At 43.3% G+C, this 17,585-nt stretch overlaps 2 protein-coding genes across 5 annotated transcripts in view; both read left to right on the top strand.

Moving 5' to 3' along the window:
• myo3a (myosin IIIA) overlaps positions 1-4,148 on the top strand; it is a 36,763-nt gene extending 32,615 nt beyond the window's left edge. For 3 of the 4 annotated variants that reach the window (XM_054765223.1, XM_054765224.1, XM_054765222.1), the window contains 4 exons: positions 1,109-1,200; positions 1,374-1,414; positions 2,686-2,910; positions 3,439-4,148. In XM_054765223.1, coding sequence (XP_054621198.1) covers positions 1,109-1,200; positions 1,374-1,414; positions 2,686-2,910; positions 3,439-3,565 — 485 coding nt within the window. In that variant the 3' untranslated portion in view covers positions 3,566-4,148. The other variant, XM_054765226.1, reaches the window with a different exon arrangement.
• A 195-nt stretch (positions 4,149-4,343) lies between these two features.
• On the top strand, positions 4,344-17,281 carry gad2 (glutamate decarboxylase 2). Its single transcript, XM_054765227.1, has 16 exons — positions 4,344-5,159; positions 5,296-5,358; positions 5,444-5,587; positions 5,986-6,219; positions 7,451-7,541; positions 8,438-8,550; positions 8,724-8,839; positions 9,019-9,098; positions 9,221-9,275; positions 10,356-10,472; positions 11,374-11,438; positions 11,541-11,619; positions 11,685-11,834; positions 11,913-12,020; positions 13,584-13,673; positions 14,190-17,281. Exons 1-16 carry the CDS (start codon positions 5,096-5,098, stop codon positions 14,361-14,363), a joined length of 1,743 nt encoding a protein of 580 aa, XP_054621202.1. The 5' UTR covers positions 4,344-5,095; the 3' UTR covers positions 14,364-17,281.
• Positions 17,282-17,585: the final 304 nt, after the last annotated feature.

Below are 17,585 nucleotides of genomic sequence, written 5' to 3'. Positions count from 1 at the left end.
CCATATTATGCTTTTGTTCAACAATTTTAAATAAGACTCACAGGTCCCATAATAGTGTATTGGATCTATTCTTAGTGCAGGAATGTAGACAGTTTTTAAAGTGCTTTTAGTAAGCCCTTCTGGGAACACACCATTTTGGGTGTCTGTAGCTTTAATGCTAATGAGCTGTGTTTGTCTACAACAGCGTGTCTCCAAGAAGGAAGTGCTATTATGTACTTTATCCACTCTTTACATCCTGTAACTCTGCACTTGTCCAACGTAATAGATGCCATATATCACATCCAACAATGTAACATTCAGGAGTGGGACAGGAGCATACAAACAATAGCAACACTAGAATAGCTATGTGAGCTGCTGTGCTAACATTACACTCGCATTTTAACAGCAACATCACACTAGGCTAGCCTATTCGCTGACGAAAAATGATCAAGCTTTGTTTTAAGATGTGTAACGAAGCCTGGGGAAGAAGGTGCAGTTTTTTTCTTGACCTCATGAACAGCTGAGACTTAAAAAGCGAGTGTTTGAGCACCTCTTCTCTCAAAAGAGTAGCAAACAAGTGAGGGATACTGTTCTCACATTCTGTAAGGACTAGGGGCGTCACGAGACACAAGACGAGACGATAGACGCGATTGGTTATACGAGAACGAGAAGACACAAGATTTTAACGTTACTTATGAGAAAAGTACAATGAATCAATCAATTAATTTAATTTCTACCACGTTAAACTGTTCTGCACTGTCTATATGCGACCGCCCCCGCCTCCACCCACAAAAGGGCTCACTCCGTTTATGCCATTGTTCTGTGGAACAAATGCGCCAAGGTGCTGCAACCAATGCACAGAGTGAACTTTCTTCCTGCCTGTTTGGAGGCGAGATACGAGGAAAACAGACATGCATGCAGTTCATTTATTGTTTGATTTATTAATTTATTTATCATCACCTCTGGCCTTTTTTTTTTTTTCCTAAACAAGTAATCTTGTCACGTTTTAATCTCGGAAGATCTTGTGACAGCCCTATTCCTGTTCGAATGTCATGAAGAAGTCAGTTTTGCATTAAGGTGCACCTTGAATGAGAACACATTTTTAGATCTTGTCATTGTGTCTTTTCAGCCGACAAGAGACTGTCGAGGCCCCCCCGTCGGACCCTGCAGCCAAAGACCCTCAACACACCGGAGGACTGCACCTACTACACGCTGATTCATGTGAGTCTGCCAAAACGTGGTGGAACAGTTCACATTTGAACATTTCCCAACTACCATTGCTCATTAAGGTTAATTGTCAGGCCGCCATAAAGGTTATCAGACTTGAGCATCCATCAAGTTATTATGTTTATACTGTAGACAATCATCACTGATATGTTCGCTCTTCCTCTTAGCGCTCCGTCCAGGATGACAAACGCAAGCCCAGGAAAGAAGAGTAAGTCCATTTTTAAGCCTGATTTAACATCCTCTTTGCACACAGTGAACCAACGCAGTGTGGTGCTGGCATAACGACAGTGTTTAATGGTGTGCGGCACCACAATCCCCCTCTGGGAAATTTACTAGCATCTTCTCGCGTCGTGTCCACCCGCCGGACACGTTCTGTGGCTTTTAATAGGAAATATGAATGTGGCTGTCTTTCAGTGCAAGACATTTGGGTGTCGTCATGTGGGTGTTGTACAGGACAGCAGCTTAGCATTGGTTGGGTTTTGCAGCCCGGCAAACGCGGACGGGCTCAGGGCTCTTAATCACGGTGCTCTGCATGCAATAGACAAGGCCTTTTACATGCACCATTAGGAAGGATGAGATGGCTGAAGTGGGAGGAGTTTGAGGAGGTGTTGGGCAGGGTAAGTCGGGGAAAATGCGATCCAATGTTTATAGAAATCTGACACATTTTGACACCAAATTTTAAAAGTGCCTCCATAGGTTATATCCCTCCAAAACAGCATTTACTTTATTACAAAGTCAACGCATCCGCTTCCCTGCTGCGTTTTTGGTTAATTTGTATTTTCTAGTTAAATTTTCAGTGTCAACTTTTTTTTGAGAGAGTATTCTTTCAAATGCATCTTCTTCTACTGCTGCATTGTTGTGACATGAACGCCTTGCTATTGCCCCCTGCACAGCAGCGGAACTACTGCATGGAGGCGCACTTCTTTAGTTCGACTAGACTATTGATGACCTCTGGTTTAGAGTAAAATAAGCATTTTTAAGGCTTATTCTGAGTGCATTTTTTTTCTCCATTTGCTGCGGATAGCAGGGATCTACTGTACTTGGGTGAAGATGAGGGGACTACAAGCGCACTCCTGTGGAACACCACTGTTTAGAGGGAAAAAAATGCACCACAATGATAGTGTCAAAGCCTCAAATGGCAAACCCACCCATGATCGAGTGTGTTCATGCTGGGGTGTTGGACTCCTCTGTCAATCACTCTGCTAATGATGCAGTGGATAGAGGAGATTATTATAATCAAGACAAAGAAAGGCATCATCATCTTCATCTTATCAGCGGAAGGATTTAAAAACACATTTCCCTGCGAGGCTCTCCTCATGTCATTGCTGATTGGAATATCACTCATTGCTGTTAACATGTGAAACTCATTGATCTCCATGTGGAAATTCTCCCATTGGGTCAGCGCCGGTCACACAGAGGTCAGAGCGTAGTGTCCAAGAATCGAACCCCCCTTCGCCTTTTATGAGTCTTTCTTTGTAGTCCAGGTAAGCTGCTGGACGTGGACGAGCAGTACTACCAGGCCTTGCCCACCAGCAGATCCACTCCCGCCATTTCCACCGAGGAGCCATCATCCAGCGGCGTCCAGAGGCGCTGGTCCATGGAAAGGACACCTTCTGTGGAGGCTCAACCAGAACCTGCTGCGGGCAAAGAGTCCAACCAGCCAAAAGCCACCGAGCCTGAATCCAAACCTGCCAAAGACACCAGGTAGCTCCAGATAAGACCAGAATGTTATAGGTTTAAAAAAATATACGCAACGCCACCAGTAGCATATGAAGTCATTTACCGCATAAACATCATCACTCATAGGGGGGAAAAACACTTTGTACAAATTAACTTGTTTATCCAGAGAATATACTTAAAAAGAAACAACAACCTCCAGGCAGCGGTCTCTCAAATGAGTGTGCAGATGGCGTACATGTTTGATGCCGTCGCCTGGCAGCCGTGGAGCTTTAGAGTAAAGCTAATTACAGGAGAGTCGCCTGCAGCTACCCTGAATTGTTTTTTCCTTCCAAAAAATTAAGAATACTGCCGTCTTTACACCAGTTGGGCCCAAAAAAGAAGCGAAATCCGTGCTAATGCTGCATTTTTGACTGCTGCAAAGTCAGAAATGTGCCACTCAGAAGCATTCCAGACATATGTTACAGGAAACATGGCTGACTGCTGTGACTGTGGACGGTGTCATTAAGATTGTGAAATCACTTCCTGCCTTTTCTTGTTCTTCCCTTCAAATAGGCACTCCGTTCCCAGAGTTCCCTCTGCAGATAGTCGCTCCGAGGACAACCCGTACGACTTCAGGCACCTGCTGAGGAAGACCTCCCAGAGACGGAGGCTCATCAGGCAGTACCGAGCACAAGACTGACCTTTTTAGGCACATTATGGTGACCAGTAACATCATTGACTGCTCACAGCTTTGGCCCGTAATGTTTATACTGCACTTAAACACAACATTTTAGAGAGGCTGAACATACTTTAGAATAATATACAGCTTTCTGTAAATAACACATGCAATTTAGTCATTTTACTTTTAAAAATATATATTTTTTGGTGCACCAGATATTGTTTGTCAGGTTGTTGATATGCTTTTAAGCTCCAGACAGCGTTTTCTTAACATCACACCTTTTGAGACGCTTGCTGTGTTTACCTTCTGGCATCATTGCTACATTTGAACATAACACATCACAAATCTACACAAAAAAAAACAAATTATACTCATTCAAGACTAACATGGTGTACATTCAACTGTGAAGATACTGCCTTTTTAAATGTATGTTTGGCAATATGTGAATATTGAATAGCGAAAGGAGGAAAAATGAATGGGGCCCTAGCTGTATGCCTTGGGGTGCTCCGCATGCTTGCATTAATAAAAGATAAAACACCAAAGTAAAAATGGTGGCTATGTGGCTGCAGTTTTAAACCGGTGTTGTGTTATATCGCGATGGTGGCTAGCGTGTTGGCCTCAGTTAGGATATGAAGGGTTTGAATATCTGTTGGGGCATCTCTGTGGAATTGACATATTCTCCCTATGTGTGAGTGGGTTTTCTCCTCCCACATCCCAAAACTCTGAATTGTCCATAGGTGTAAATGTGAGTTTGAAGGCTTATTTGACTAGATGTGTCCTGTCATTGACTGGTACCGGTAGATTGACTGGTCCAGGGTGTATCCTGCCTCTCACCTGAAGTCAGATGTGACCACAATGAGGACAAACTAGAAACTGAATTTTATGTTAACCTAGCGTATTTGTGTAATTCACTTGAGTAAAACTGATAATGAGTAGGACATACTTTTTGGAGTAACAAGCTGTGACACTGGAGAGAGCCTCCTCGCCTCTCCCTCTCCCTCTCCCTCTCATCCTCCAGCACCGGAAGGGTGGGCGGGGGCAGGCTCTGCATGCAGCCGCCCAATGTGACGCCCTCCCCGGGCAGACGTCTTAGTTGGCATTCGGCGTGTGTTTGGAGGGTAAAGAAGTGGAGCAGTGGAGTGCGTGTCACGACGCACGACGCCACGCAGCTCGTCATGACCCACAAGTGAATCACGATTACGTTTTTTTTTTTTTTTTTTTTTTTGTGGTGGTGACGCGAGAAGCAGTTTGGATGTGATTTGAGTCTGCCTTGCACCTCCACTCGCTCCATTTATTCCACTTTCACTGCTTGTTTTTAGGATGTAAAAACAATTGCACTTAATTATTTGGGACTACAGATTTGCCAAAGTGCGTGCGTGCGTGTGTGAGATCTTTCCTGCCGCTGAGGAGGACGCTGCGGTGGTTCTTGTGCAACCTCTTTTTGAATGCTGGTGATTTTTTGTGGCAGTGTCGTTGCCTCGCGTGTGCGTGGATGTGCACGCGTCAACTGACGTTGAGCACCACGCCACATTTGGACCGAGACGGCACTGGATGGCGTCCCCAGGCTTCTGGTCCCTCGGTGGGGACAATCCGGGCAGCCAGAGCCCCAACACGCGTAAGTATCTGATGCATGCATCACCTTCATTTTTCATTTTTCATCATTTTTTTCCTTTTTTTCCTGCATGACTTTTTTGTGCGGTTTTAAGTTGCATTGTGCACCTGAAGTCGCTACGTCCTCTTGTTTCTTGCAGCCCGGGCTTGGTGCCAGGCAGCGGCCCAGAAACTATCCGGAGGGCTCGGATCAAAATTATGTGGTATTTTTTCCGTTTGTGCGCTGAGATTTTTTTTTGTATTTTATGTGTATTTTATTCATTGTGGGGCTTATATGGTGTCCCAAAGCGCTGCTGAACGTCGGGGAGGTGGACAAAGGTGTAGCCGAGCCCGCCGCCAAGCAGCCCCAGACGGCGACGGAAGGATGCGGCTGCAACAAAAGCTGCAACTGCACCAAAGCTGCTGTAGTCTTCTCCGACCTCTATTCAACAGGTACAAAGAAGACACATGCTAACATTTTTTTTTCCTTTTATTGAGTCTCACCTTTTAAGACAGTGCAGTGGAACGTTTGAAGTCAAATAAAACTCATTTATACTTATTTAAGCGTATTTTTGATAGTATTAATATTTGTAAATTGTGAACCTGTTACATATGTCATTATGCAATCGAGCTTTTCTGCAAAGTCATTACAGTTTCACATTTAAATTGTCTTATGGTGTAATAAAAATACACTTATATTGATGCTGGGCGAGCCCATGCTTCAGTGCAGGGGTCACCTTGATTTTTGGTGCAATAAAAAAAAAAACCCTGCACAGAATCACATTAAAATAACAAAACAAAGGGATTGCGCACGCTTTTTTGTATTTTAACACACAGTATTTGCGCCTCAGACCTTCTTCCAGCCATGGACGGCGACAGCAAGACTATGACCTTCCTGCAGGAGGTGGTGGACATCCTGCTGGCCTACATCGTCGAGTCGTTCGACCGCGACACCAAAGTGATCGACTTCCATTACCCCAACGAGCTGCTGCAGATGAACAACTGGGAGCTGCAGCATGAGCCCGCCACGCTGGACGACATCTTGATCAGCTGCCGCGCCACCCTCAAGTACGCCATCAAGACAGGTGAGAGTGGAGAGAAGGGGTGGGAGAAAGAGGGCCTCATGAAGGCCTGCGTGCTCGAATTGAAATGGTCATATTTAATTGCATGAATAAACAATAAAGAAAATGCATGTGTTTTGCATAGTTTCTACACAAAATAAACAAATACATTTAAACGCGAACTTTTTAATTATTATTATTGTGTGCTAAAACCAATAAAATTTCGATTTCTGTTGAAAATAAAATGCCTGGATACACTTGAGTGCATCTTCCTCCCCCATGCATGTAGGCCTCCAGTAAAGATGTGCAGATAAGAATGTGTCTCAGGCCCAATCTCTCGCAAAACAACGAAAATGGCTGATCGAAAATAAACGTCTTTTAAAAATGCTTCATTATTTTCAGTGGAGCAATAATAGTGTTAACATGACCATAAAGTGCACCTCGGCTCCTCATGTTTGCAGCCTACGAAAACAAATACAAAAATATTGTACTGCTTCATCACACCTGAAACAGTCATGATTTAATATGTCACTGCAAAAGACTAAAACCTTAAAAAAAACACACACACATTTACATTTGCATGCATTTCACACATAACACAGCAAGTTAAATTTGTAGTTTAATTAAATGTGCTAGCTCAAATCAACACAGGTACACATTCTGTAATTATGTTTAAAGGGTCCTTTTTAAGGAAATATGTAAGTACAGAGACGAGCAAATGTGGCCCAAGCTGTGTGCCTTGTGGTGCTCCCCACCAAATTGTAACCGCACAGCAAACACCAAAAAAAAAACAGAGTTCTACAGGGTGTAATAATTAAAATGCAATATGATATGATTAAAATGTTCCCCTAATTTACTGCTTCATTACTACAAAAACGATCGTGATGTAAAATTAATTTACATTTGCATGCATTTCACAAACGCACAGCAAGTTGAAATTGCATTCCAAATGTAATTGAATACACCATTAAATCTGCTAAAACCACCTAAAAGTAGATGTATACACTTTTGGTAATAATATAAGGAATACCAGACAATTGGTCCTTGTTTAAAAGTGTCTTTTGTTGTTTTTTTTTGTTGTTTGGCAAATGTAAATAAAGAAAAAGAAATGTGGCCCAAGCTCTGTGTGAGCCTTGCTTGAAAAAAAAAAAAAAGCCCAATTTTAACACAGCAAAAAAGCTGTGGCAGTTCTGCATGGTGTATTTCATGAAATGTAATATGACTGATTTGAAAATGTTCCTACCGTCTCCCTCAGCCCACCCGAGGTACTTCAACCAGCTCTCCACAGGTTTAGACATGGTCGGCCTGGCCGCTGACTGGCTGACGTCCACCGCCAACACCAACATGTACGTGACTGCCGTTCACCACCATTCTTCGATACTACTCCTCCTCATCATCACCGTCATCATCCTAGCCATTTCCGGTCCAGTCTGCACGCCTTCTGCACGTGCTGATAGTGTCTCTTCCCCCGCCAAATGGGGAGCGGGGGAGCGGTAGGGGGGGGGAGTAAATTGGCCCCCTTTAACCCTGCCGTCTCTCGTTTTCTATTTTGTGCACCGCCTCCCTCTCTCTTTGCATCCCCATGGGAACAAGAGAGGGAGAAAATTAGCTGTGAAATTAAATCCAGCAGCTCCATTTAGTGTCTGTTTTGGGGCTGATAAAGGCTGCCAGTTGTCCAACAGTGACTTTATAAAACTCTCATTAGCCTCATAGGTTGTACGTATGTAATGTATATTGTTTATGGCTCTCTTTTTTTTTTTGGGGGGGGGGGGGGGGGGGGCGTGAATTTAAAGTGAATGTCTTTTCTCCTTGAAATTTTAAAAGAAAATTCTTGTAGGATTACAGATTGTTTTAACAGTATGTTTTTTTAAACCATTAGTAATTATATAAGCATAACAATGTAGTATAATTCTGTCCCCCTCATTATTTGCCGTTGTAATTATTTTTTCTCCCAAGATGGCGTTTGCTTCATAAATCAGATAATGACAGAGAGAGAAAAATAAACTACATAACCTGCATAATTTGCAACTGTTTTTTAAAATAAAGATAATGCTCACATTTGGTATTATTGAGAGAGCTGTTTTGAATATTTTGCTAAGACCATTAGCGACAGCAAAATACACAAACTACAATAAGGAACATATCGCAAGATTCGAATCCTCCCAATTTCACAGTGCAATGTCTGCGCTTTTTTTTTTTCTTTATTTTGTCTAACTTGCTGCACTGTGACGTCACCACGCAGGTTCACCTACGAGGTGGCACCAGTGTTCGTCCTGCTGGAGTACGTTACTCTGAAGAAGATGAGGGAGATCATTGGCTGGCAGGACGGCCGTGGAGATGGCATCTTCTCCCCGGGTAATACACGTTTCACATCGCACATTCTTGTGCGCCTGTGCGGTTGAGCAAGCCAGCGAGCTTCCAATTTGCATATAGATGAGGCCCAAAAATAGAACGTTTTGCTCCCCCTAAAGCACCCCAGTTCTTAATTTCTGTTTATGATAATTGTGCTGCACAATGTGCCCCCCTAGGTGGTGCTATTTCCAACATGTATGCCATGCTGTTGGCCCGCTTCAAGATGTTCCCTGAAGTCAAGGAGAAAGGAATGTCGTCCGTCCCCAGGCTGGTGGCCTTCACGTCCGAACACGTATGGGCCTCTTTTATATTCTTAAAATGATATTTAATGATAGAATTGTTTTTATTTTATCATGTACGACAACCAGAAATACCACCATTGTTGTCATATACGGGTGACATTTATTTGGATTTGGCATACTTATTCATGCTTCCACTATTTTTTTACTTTCATATTCTGGAACCTTCCAGAGTCATTTCTCCATCAAGAAAGGAGCAGCAGCCCTCGGTATCGGCACAGAGAGCGTCATCTGCATCAAGGCAGATGAAAGGTAGAGTCCAGTTCATGTATAATGTTCACATAAATGTACATGTGCACAGTCAAACAAGAGCTGGAACACCAATTCTGCAGTCTTAACTGTGTAAATGTATCCTCTTATTCCTCCCTTTTCAGTGGCAAGTTGATCCCTGCTGACCTGGAGAGGAGGATTCTGGAGGCCAAACAGAAGGTGGTAATATATCATCTGCATCAGGGGTGTCCAAAGTGTGGCCTAGAGGCCATTTTCAGCCTGTATCTTATTTTTTATTGGCCCTTTGCATAGTCTAAAAGTAAGAAATTAATAAGAAGGTATATTTACATACCAACCCAAGGACCTCCTCTCGGCCAGACATGCCAAGACCAAGGCGTCCAGGAGGAATATGGACTAGATACCCGAGCCACCTCTACTGGCTCCTCTCAATGTGAGGAGCAGCGGTTCCTCCTGGATGACCGAGCTCCTCGCCTTATCTCCTAGGGTGAATCCAGCCACCCTATGTAGGAAACTCACGTTGGCAGCTTGTCCACCATCTTGCCTTTCAGTCAGTACCCAAAGCTTGCATCACTGCAGATGCTGTGCCGATTCGTCGATATCACGCTCCAGCCTTCCCTCATGCCTGAACAAGATCCCGAGATACTTGAACTCATCCAGTCCGTCTGTACCGTGTCCTCAGGTTTTTTCTTTTTTTTACCTAAACCTAAGATGTTTGGTTGGACTCGCTGGAGACGTAGTTACGTGCACATGGCGGAAGAATACATAGTTGTGCGTAGCTACACTGAAGAAGGACGTCGCCCCTGCTCTCCCTCGCCAACTGCTCACACTTTGTCAGGTCTCCTAAGCGCAAGGCAGGCTCCCCCGATGGCGGTGCGCCAAAGAAAAGCAAAGCCACCACCACTGATGTGAAACCAGACAGCTCAAAGTGGTGAAATGCCCAACAACACTGGCTGCATGCCCTGTCTAAGCTGCTCGACCACTGTGTCCATCAAGGATAAACATGGTATCCTTGAACATGTGAAAGGATGAAATAGACAGTGATAACTAGTGTTTTTTTTTTTAATTTAGAGTTTAATTTAACTCTTGTATTTAATCTTTTTATTACCATATTGTATATGTCCGTTTTGTGTTCCATGACTTGGGAGTTAATTTAGGTATACGTTCCAACTTACACCAAAAATCTACTTGTTTGTCTTAGAAACAAAAGTCCTTCATAAACCAAGGACCTCCTGTATCATTGCGCTTTCTGAAATGTTACTTTATTTATTCTGCATGCAGGGTTTCGTCCCGTTTTTTGTGAGTGCCACGGCCGGCACGACAGTGTATGGCGCCTTCGACCCTCTCATCGCCATTTCGGATATTTGCAAGAAGTACAACATCTGGATGCATGTGGATGTAAGTCAGCTTTAGTGCGTCCATAATGCACCTTACAGGCGGAAATAAAGAGCTCACCATTTGAGTTTGACAAATGTATAAGGTGCTTTGCTTTGACCTACATTGGAGCTCACTACCTCCATGCTCACTCACACACACACACACACACCCGAGAGGAGAAAAAAGGGAGCGCAGGCTGTAAATCATCTCCTCCCATGACTTGGCCATTATTGACCCCCCCACTATCCCCTGCTCGCTGAAGTCTGGATGATTTAGTCCTGACAGCAACGCCTCAATTAAGAGACACAAATGGCTTTCCCCGTCGACCGCACGGGAGGGATTGTTGATGCTACATAAGCTGGCTTTCTAAGTACTAAGTGTTGCCATTATTCATTTTTAAATGTAAAAAATGTAGCATGAGTTCATACAACAGGTAAAGGTTGTAATTTTTTAGAATGATCAGATTGTTTGGGATTTTTCTTGCCCAATGTAGTGTTTTCGATGCAGGATATCGGCCATGTTTTTCCATTTTTCAAGACAGTATCGATGTCTGTAGTACTTTACTGGGATTTGCTACAAAAAGTCATGCAATTGGTAGAAACATGACCCATTTAAAGGTTTACTTGGAAAAAGTTCAGTTGTTAACACAAGTCCAAAGTGGGACCAGGGGACCATTTGTGGCACAACCCCACACCCAACTGCATTCAAAATGATTCTAAAATCTAAAAAAGTGGCAAAATTTTACATGTTACGCTGTTGTAAAATGTTTCTTTCACATTGATTCTATAATTTGTATCAAAATTTGTATTTTGTGGCTATTCATAGTTGTGCTTTCCATCACTCCTCCCTATTGGTGCAACTTTTAGGCTACATGCTATCACTGCTTTTGGTGGATTGTGGATTTTTTTGACTGTCCTGTCAGGGTGCTTGGGGAGGAAGTCTGCTCATGTCCCGGAGACACAGGTGGAAGCTTGATGGCGTTGAGAGGCAAGTGGAGCATGGCTCCACCAAGCGGTGGTGCAACCAAGACCAATGTGGCTAATTGTCAAAGCTAAAAAACGTTTAGAGTAATGACGCCTGTCTCTCCAGGGCCAATTCGGTGACTTGGAACCCACACAAGATGATGTCCGTCCCCCTGCAGTGTTCTGCCCTGCTGGTGCGAGAGGAGGTGAGTTCTTTTCACGCCGCATTATTCTGACTTTCTGACTCTAAAGAAGCTGTGCTCTGCTGCAGGGTCTGATGCAGAACTGCAACCAGATGCATGCCTGCTACCTGTTCCAGCAGGACAAGCACTATGACCTCTCCTACGACACCGGAGACAAAGCTCTGCAGTGCGGACGCCACGTGGACATCTTCAAGCTGTGGCTTATGTGGAGGGCCAAGGCAAGCGCCGCTCGCTCACTCGTGGTTCAGCTGTGATGCATTATGGGAAGTAACAGGTGTCACTCCTGTCTTCTGCAGGGTACCATCGGGTTTGAGGCTCAGATTGATAAATGTCTGGAGCTGTCCGAGTATCTGTACAACAAGATTAAGGACAGGGAAGGATACGAGATGGTGTTCGATGGGAAAGTAGGTCCACATCTTTTTAAACATTGTGTCATGATGGCTTCTGTGCGTAGAGCACAGCTTACTTTTTATTTGGGTTGCATTCAAAATTTGTTCTAAATTTTTACTTTCCCTTTACAAATCATTATTATAGTTAAACACTTGTTATCCAGTAATAACAGCGACTGTACTTTTAATTTTTCAAGGTAATCACTGTTGTATTGCATACAAAGACATACTGGCAATAGAGAAAAGTAGCACCCTCTGGTGGCTCTATTAGGCATTGCAGCTCTTAATGCCGAGTTCTGAAGGGCCGACGGCATTTCAAGCTCCTGCAGGCAGTGTAGCATTCTGCCATTGTGTGTGTAATGAATGCATAATTTCTCATATGCATATGAATAGTGGGGTGTCAGAAATATGCATCAGTGAGCACTGGAGAACAAAAGCGTGTGTGCGCGCGCGTGTGCGTGCAGATATGACCATATATTAAGCACTCGAAGATGCCTGTGGACACGCAGCAGCTCTTTAACACTTTTTATACTTTTTACTAATATATTTTGGACATCTGATAAAGATAAAAGTCCGGTCCACACACTGTTCCACGCCTGTCCTCTAGGTGACACTGGGGGGGGGGGGGTCTACTTTTCTCGCCACCATGTTGTATGTGGTGGCATTATATTGCTGTAAAATATGAATTGGAATGATACTTGTTACCTTGTTACCTGTTGTTGTATATTTAATTTAATATCTGTAATCCCTTGTTTTGAATTAGAATAGGATTTCTTATTTATAAATGGAATATTTTTGTAGTTAGAGCACAGAAAACCTGTTTATGACCTTCTAAATACGGTATTTTAACTTTATTTGAACTCTCTTGACATGAAATAACTCTTACACTCACCTTTACGCTCACATTATCCATTAAAGTAGACATAAGAGTACATGCTTGTGTGTTCCTATAAATGTGTTCCTCATTGGAGATGAGTGGTGGGCAGACAGGGAGTGATTTTGGGGGTTCAGAGTTGAATTTCAGTTTCCTGTGGGACAGTAGACCGTGTTTTTATTTGGGATTATTGTGCTGGTTGTGAGAAAATTCACATCTGCCTGTTGTTCCAGTGGTCAAGTCTGGCGTTTGTGTGTCTCACTGAACATTACAGTAACATTACTGACACCTAGTGACCAGTGTAGAATACTACATATCATTCACAGCGCCTTTGAATGCGTTTTCTGAATGCTGAAATATTTTACTTCATTTATCCATTTTTATGCTTAATTTAGGCAAAAAAATACATAAAATTTGCTGCAATATGCATATTTTTGACTAATAATCAATCGTATTCAACCGCAAAACAGCATGATTTATTATCTAATCATTATATTTTTGAAAACCCATGAGAGTGAAGCCGTGAAATTTGAACCTTGAAGTGGCGAGGGACTGTACGCTGAAAACACGACGAAGGATTTTTGACACCACAAAAAACAAATTGTAATAAAATAAGTATGTATTTTTCCTAATAAAGAAAACAAACCCAAAAAATCTATAAATCTTTTTGTCTGATGTTGTGCTGCCTGTTGTGTTCCCTGCAGCCTCAGCACACAAACGTCTGCTTCTGGTACCTTCCGCCCGGGATCCGCTACATGGAGGACAAAGAGGAGAGGAAGAAACGCTTGCACAAGGTAAATTAAAAAAAAAAAAAAATTCCCACTTGGGGAATTGCAATAAAACTCTTCAAAACGTGTTCATGTAAAGGTCAAACTGTGAGGGTGTTGAATTAGAGGTGATCATTCAGCATTAAGAGACGGCTAATTGACAATTAGGACAAACAGATGGTGCTCCCTTTAAACGCGTCGTATGCACATTGTTAATCTGTCGCGCTTCTATCGACATTTTTTTCCTCACTTCCTGTAGGTTCATATGTCCCAATTCTTTTGTCCATACTCCACTATTTCTTGCATTACATTTAAACAAATATGTCTGCATGTGGATGAAGGTAAAGCATAGAGATTCAACACAAGATGTTCTGCTGAAGATAAGGATGAGGTGTCCAAAGTGTGGCCCAGGGGCCATTTCCAGCCTTGCTTTTTCTCGACCCTAATCCTAAAACAAAAACAATGTGATTGGAGCGGGGGGGAGATTAAACAACTTGGATTCACATCAACACAGTCATCACTTCCCGCCGCCGTGTGCTATAGGTGGCGCCGGTCATCAAAGCCCGCATGATGGAGTACGGGACCACCATGGTCAGCTACCAGCCGCAAGGAGACAAGGTGAACTTCTTCCGCATGGTCATCTCCAATCCGGCCGCCACCTTCGAGGACATCGACTTTCTTATCGAGGAGATCGAGCGCCTCGGCCAGGATCTATAAGACTTCGTCTCAACGAATTGTTTGTGGTGAATGTAATTGGTAAACTTCCTTTATTCCTCCAAATCAAGCTATCTAAGAGTATATTTGCGATTATATATAAATATATACAGTATCTATATTATGTATTGTCGCTTTGCTGTGGACTGGGCGCGTCCAAAGCTTTGTAAAAGTGCTTCTGTCCGCCTCTTTGCTAGTGTAGTCCCACCCAGAGACGTGTGATACGTGCTGTAACGTTAGCTGTACGTTTGTGTCATGTGCAATAAGTCGACAACCAGCTTTATTTTTCAATCCTTTCTCATTTTCCGGTGCCAAAGTGGCTGTGTTCTTGTGTAACTTATAGTTTTTTTGTGGGTGGAAAGAGCACTTTGCCTTCCTTACCTCAGCTTAATTAACTGCCTTTAGCCAATTTGCTAATGCTTACTTACCACTCACTGCTACAAACAAACATGGCCGCCATTAAAACTAATTCAATGTTGAATTAGGAAGGCAATGAATCAAGGAGGTGAACAAAAGTGGTTATGTCGGGATTGTTAGGCTTCAAGGCCAATGTAAGAATCTCAACACAACTTGCTAATGTAGGCCCACACTTAGCTTGAATGCGAATGGATGAATCTAAACACAATTGGACTATTGGCACAAAATTGTTGTACAACTATCATTTTATCTCTCGACACAATTTGAGTGAATGGTTGGAACAGTGGTTCGAGAACTAGCTACTCCAGAACCAAAAAAACAGCTTCCTGTTATGTAAATGATACAGTTTGTTTGCTTATACAGGCCTACAAATCCAGGAGGTTGCTATACTAGAGTGGATGGGGGGGCGCTGTCGCTATGTCGGCCGCACGGTGGCCTCGTGGTTAGCATGTTGGCCACACAGAAGATCTGGAAGATCTTGCCTCAAATCTCCGTTGGGCATCTCAGTGTGGAGTGGCGCGCGTGAGTTTTCTCCGGGTACTCTGGCTTCATCCCACATTCCAAAAACATGCATTTAGGTTAATTGGAGACTCTAAATTTCCATAGGTGTGAATATGAATGCTGTTTGTCTATATGTGCCCTGCGATTGACTGGCGACCAGTCAAGGGTGTAACCCGCCTTTCGCCCGATGTCAGCTGGGATAGGCTCCAGCATTCCCGCGACCCTAGTGAGGATAAGCGGCATAGAAGATGGATGGATGCTGCGATGCTACCTTTTTTAAAGAACCTCCATGTTGTTCAAAGTAGAGTGGGGGTTTTGTTCGGCTAGCTACATTTGCTGTTTTTTTCCCGCAGCCTATCTGGCACGTTTTGCTAGCTTGGCATTACAACTATCCACTGGATCACAGTACAACTAGTACTGCAATAACACGTTAGCATTGTTTTCCACGGCGATGCATTGGATTTACAGCCATTTTGTCTACTAGTCCAGTATGGACTATTTTGTGTGCTTATAACCACACTTGAGGTTTCAACATGAGCCCAAGATCTTTTGTTAACATTGACCAATTTGGGACATTTTTCAGTGTCAAAGCGTTGACGGAAATGTAATTCACCAACTCTAATTGTGTGTGCATCGACTTACAACCCAGTAAACGTGAGGATGCGTTGTGGTCGTCTACCACCATGTGTTTCTAGTTATGTTGCGGTGGCTGAATGCATATTTCCTTTTTTTTGAGGCCACAACAGAAAGCCTACATAATGACCATCCTCCTTGATTCCTCTTAAAGCAATATGGGTCCAATCATTAGAAAGCACAATTAGCTCCACATGGAATACAATCACGTGATGTAAATAGTATATACATGTACTGTACATAAGACATATAAGCAGAGACTATTTATTTGTGAGGTATATGTCATATTTTCTAGTCTAAAAGTCTTGTTTGTCCTCTTTTATTACTGTGTGTGTGTGTGTGTGTCAACTTGCTTCTTGTATTTTGGGGGGACAGAAGTGTGTGTGTGTGTGTCTTTTGTGTCCTGAGTATGTCGTGAGTGTGCAGCGGCCATGTTGGGCCCCTTGGAAGCACTTTTGTGGTGACAGTTGTGTTTGTGTAACTGTGCTGCCTTAGTCTTGTCTATAGTTATCTCTTGTGCACTTTAGCATACACACACACAAACCGATGATGTGCAATGTCCAACACGTGTCCTTTAAATTGGGGTGTACTCTAACTTGAATGTGCAATCACACTTTATAGTCATTGTATTTTAAAGCAGCTCCGTTGCGACGAGGTGGTCCGATCCGACACAGGCAACATCCGCGGCGTCGGCGCCAAACGTCGTGCTCGTCGTGGCGTCGCTTCCTGCTGCCCGTTGCACATGCATGCGCCGCCTTGCCTGCCCCGCTTACGTGATGTACAGCCTCCTATGTATATTTAACAGTATATATCCACGTCTGTATCTATTTATATACATATATAGAGTATATACACAGTGGTGTTGCTTTGTAAGTAGCTATGTCTAGCTTGTATAGTCTCGTACAGCGCCGGCTTTTACGTGCTTCCTGTATACGTCTCTCTGTGCAACCTGCATGCTGACCTTGCCTCGTGACCTCTCGCGCTTCACGCTCTGTCTTCCTCCTCTTCTTCTGCCGCTTGCCTGTCGCTGCCCTAAGTGTGATATATTCTCGCTGCATGTTCCAGCCTTTCTGTCGCCGTATTTAACCTTTTCTCTCTTTCGCTCCTGGCAGCGACGACCTCTCGGCTAGCTAACCGCCACTGCTCCGTTTGTGCGCCTGACATGCCATGTTGACCTGTGTCGGAGCGGCGTATTACTGTCAGATGCCCCCTTGAAGCGGTAAAAATGGATCAAATCTAACTCTGTCGCTAATTTATCAGAATCCCAATCATTTACACTGGATGTGGTTCAAAGTCCTGCTCTGTATTCTGCTAAGTGATTTTTGTCCTGAATTATGTGTTACAACAAAATAAATATTGAAGTAATTTAACCTTTTTTGCCCTCATGTCTGTTATACGTTACATAAAGTACTTGAGTATTTAAAAAGGGATGAAAGTCTTATGTAAACACACTTGGAACAGAAAAGTGCTGTACTGCATTATATATTTAACGCTATCTTTGGCATGGTATAATCTTTCTCCAACCTCTGAGAGCACAGTGCTTCACAAGTTATACGCTGTAGATTTAAAGTAGAAGAAACAAAAGTAAAGGATGGTAAAGTGGCTGTTAACGCAAATAAATGCTGTTTTAAAAAAGAGGCCTGTTGGCTGTATGTCACTAGGGGGCGCTGCTAT

This window comes from Dunckerocampus dactyliophorus, chromosome 21 (assembly GCF_027744805.1).
Source record: "Dunckerocampus dactyliophorus isolate RoL2022-P2 chromosome 21, RoL_Ddac_1.1, whole genome shotgun sequence".
NCBI lineage: Eukaryota > Metazoa > Chordata > Actinopteri > Syngnathiformes > Syngnathidae > Dunckerocampus > Dunckerocampus dactyliophorus.
The sequence above is the reverse complement of the archived record's forward strand: the minus strand, read 5'-3'. Positions and strand labels throughout refer to the sequence as shown.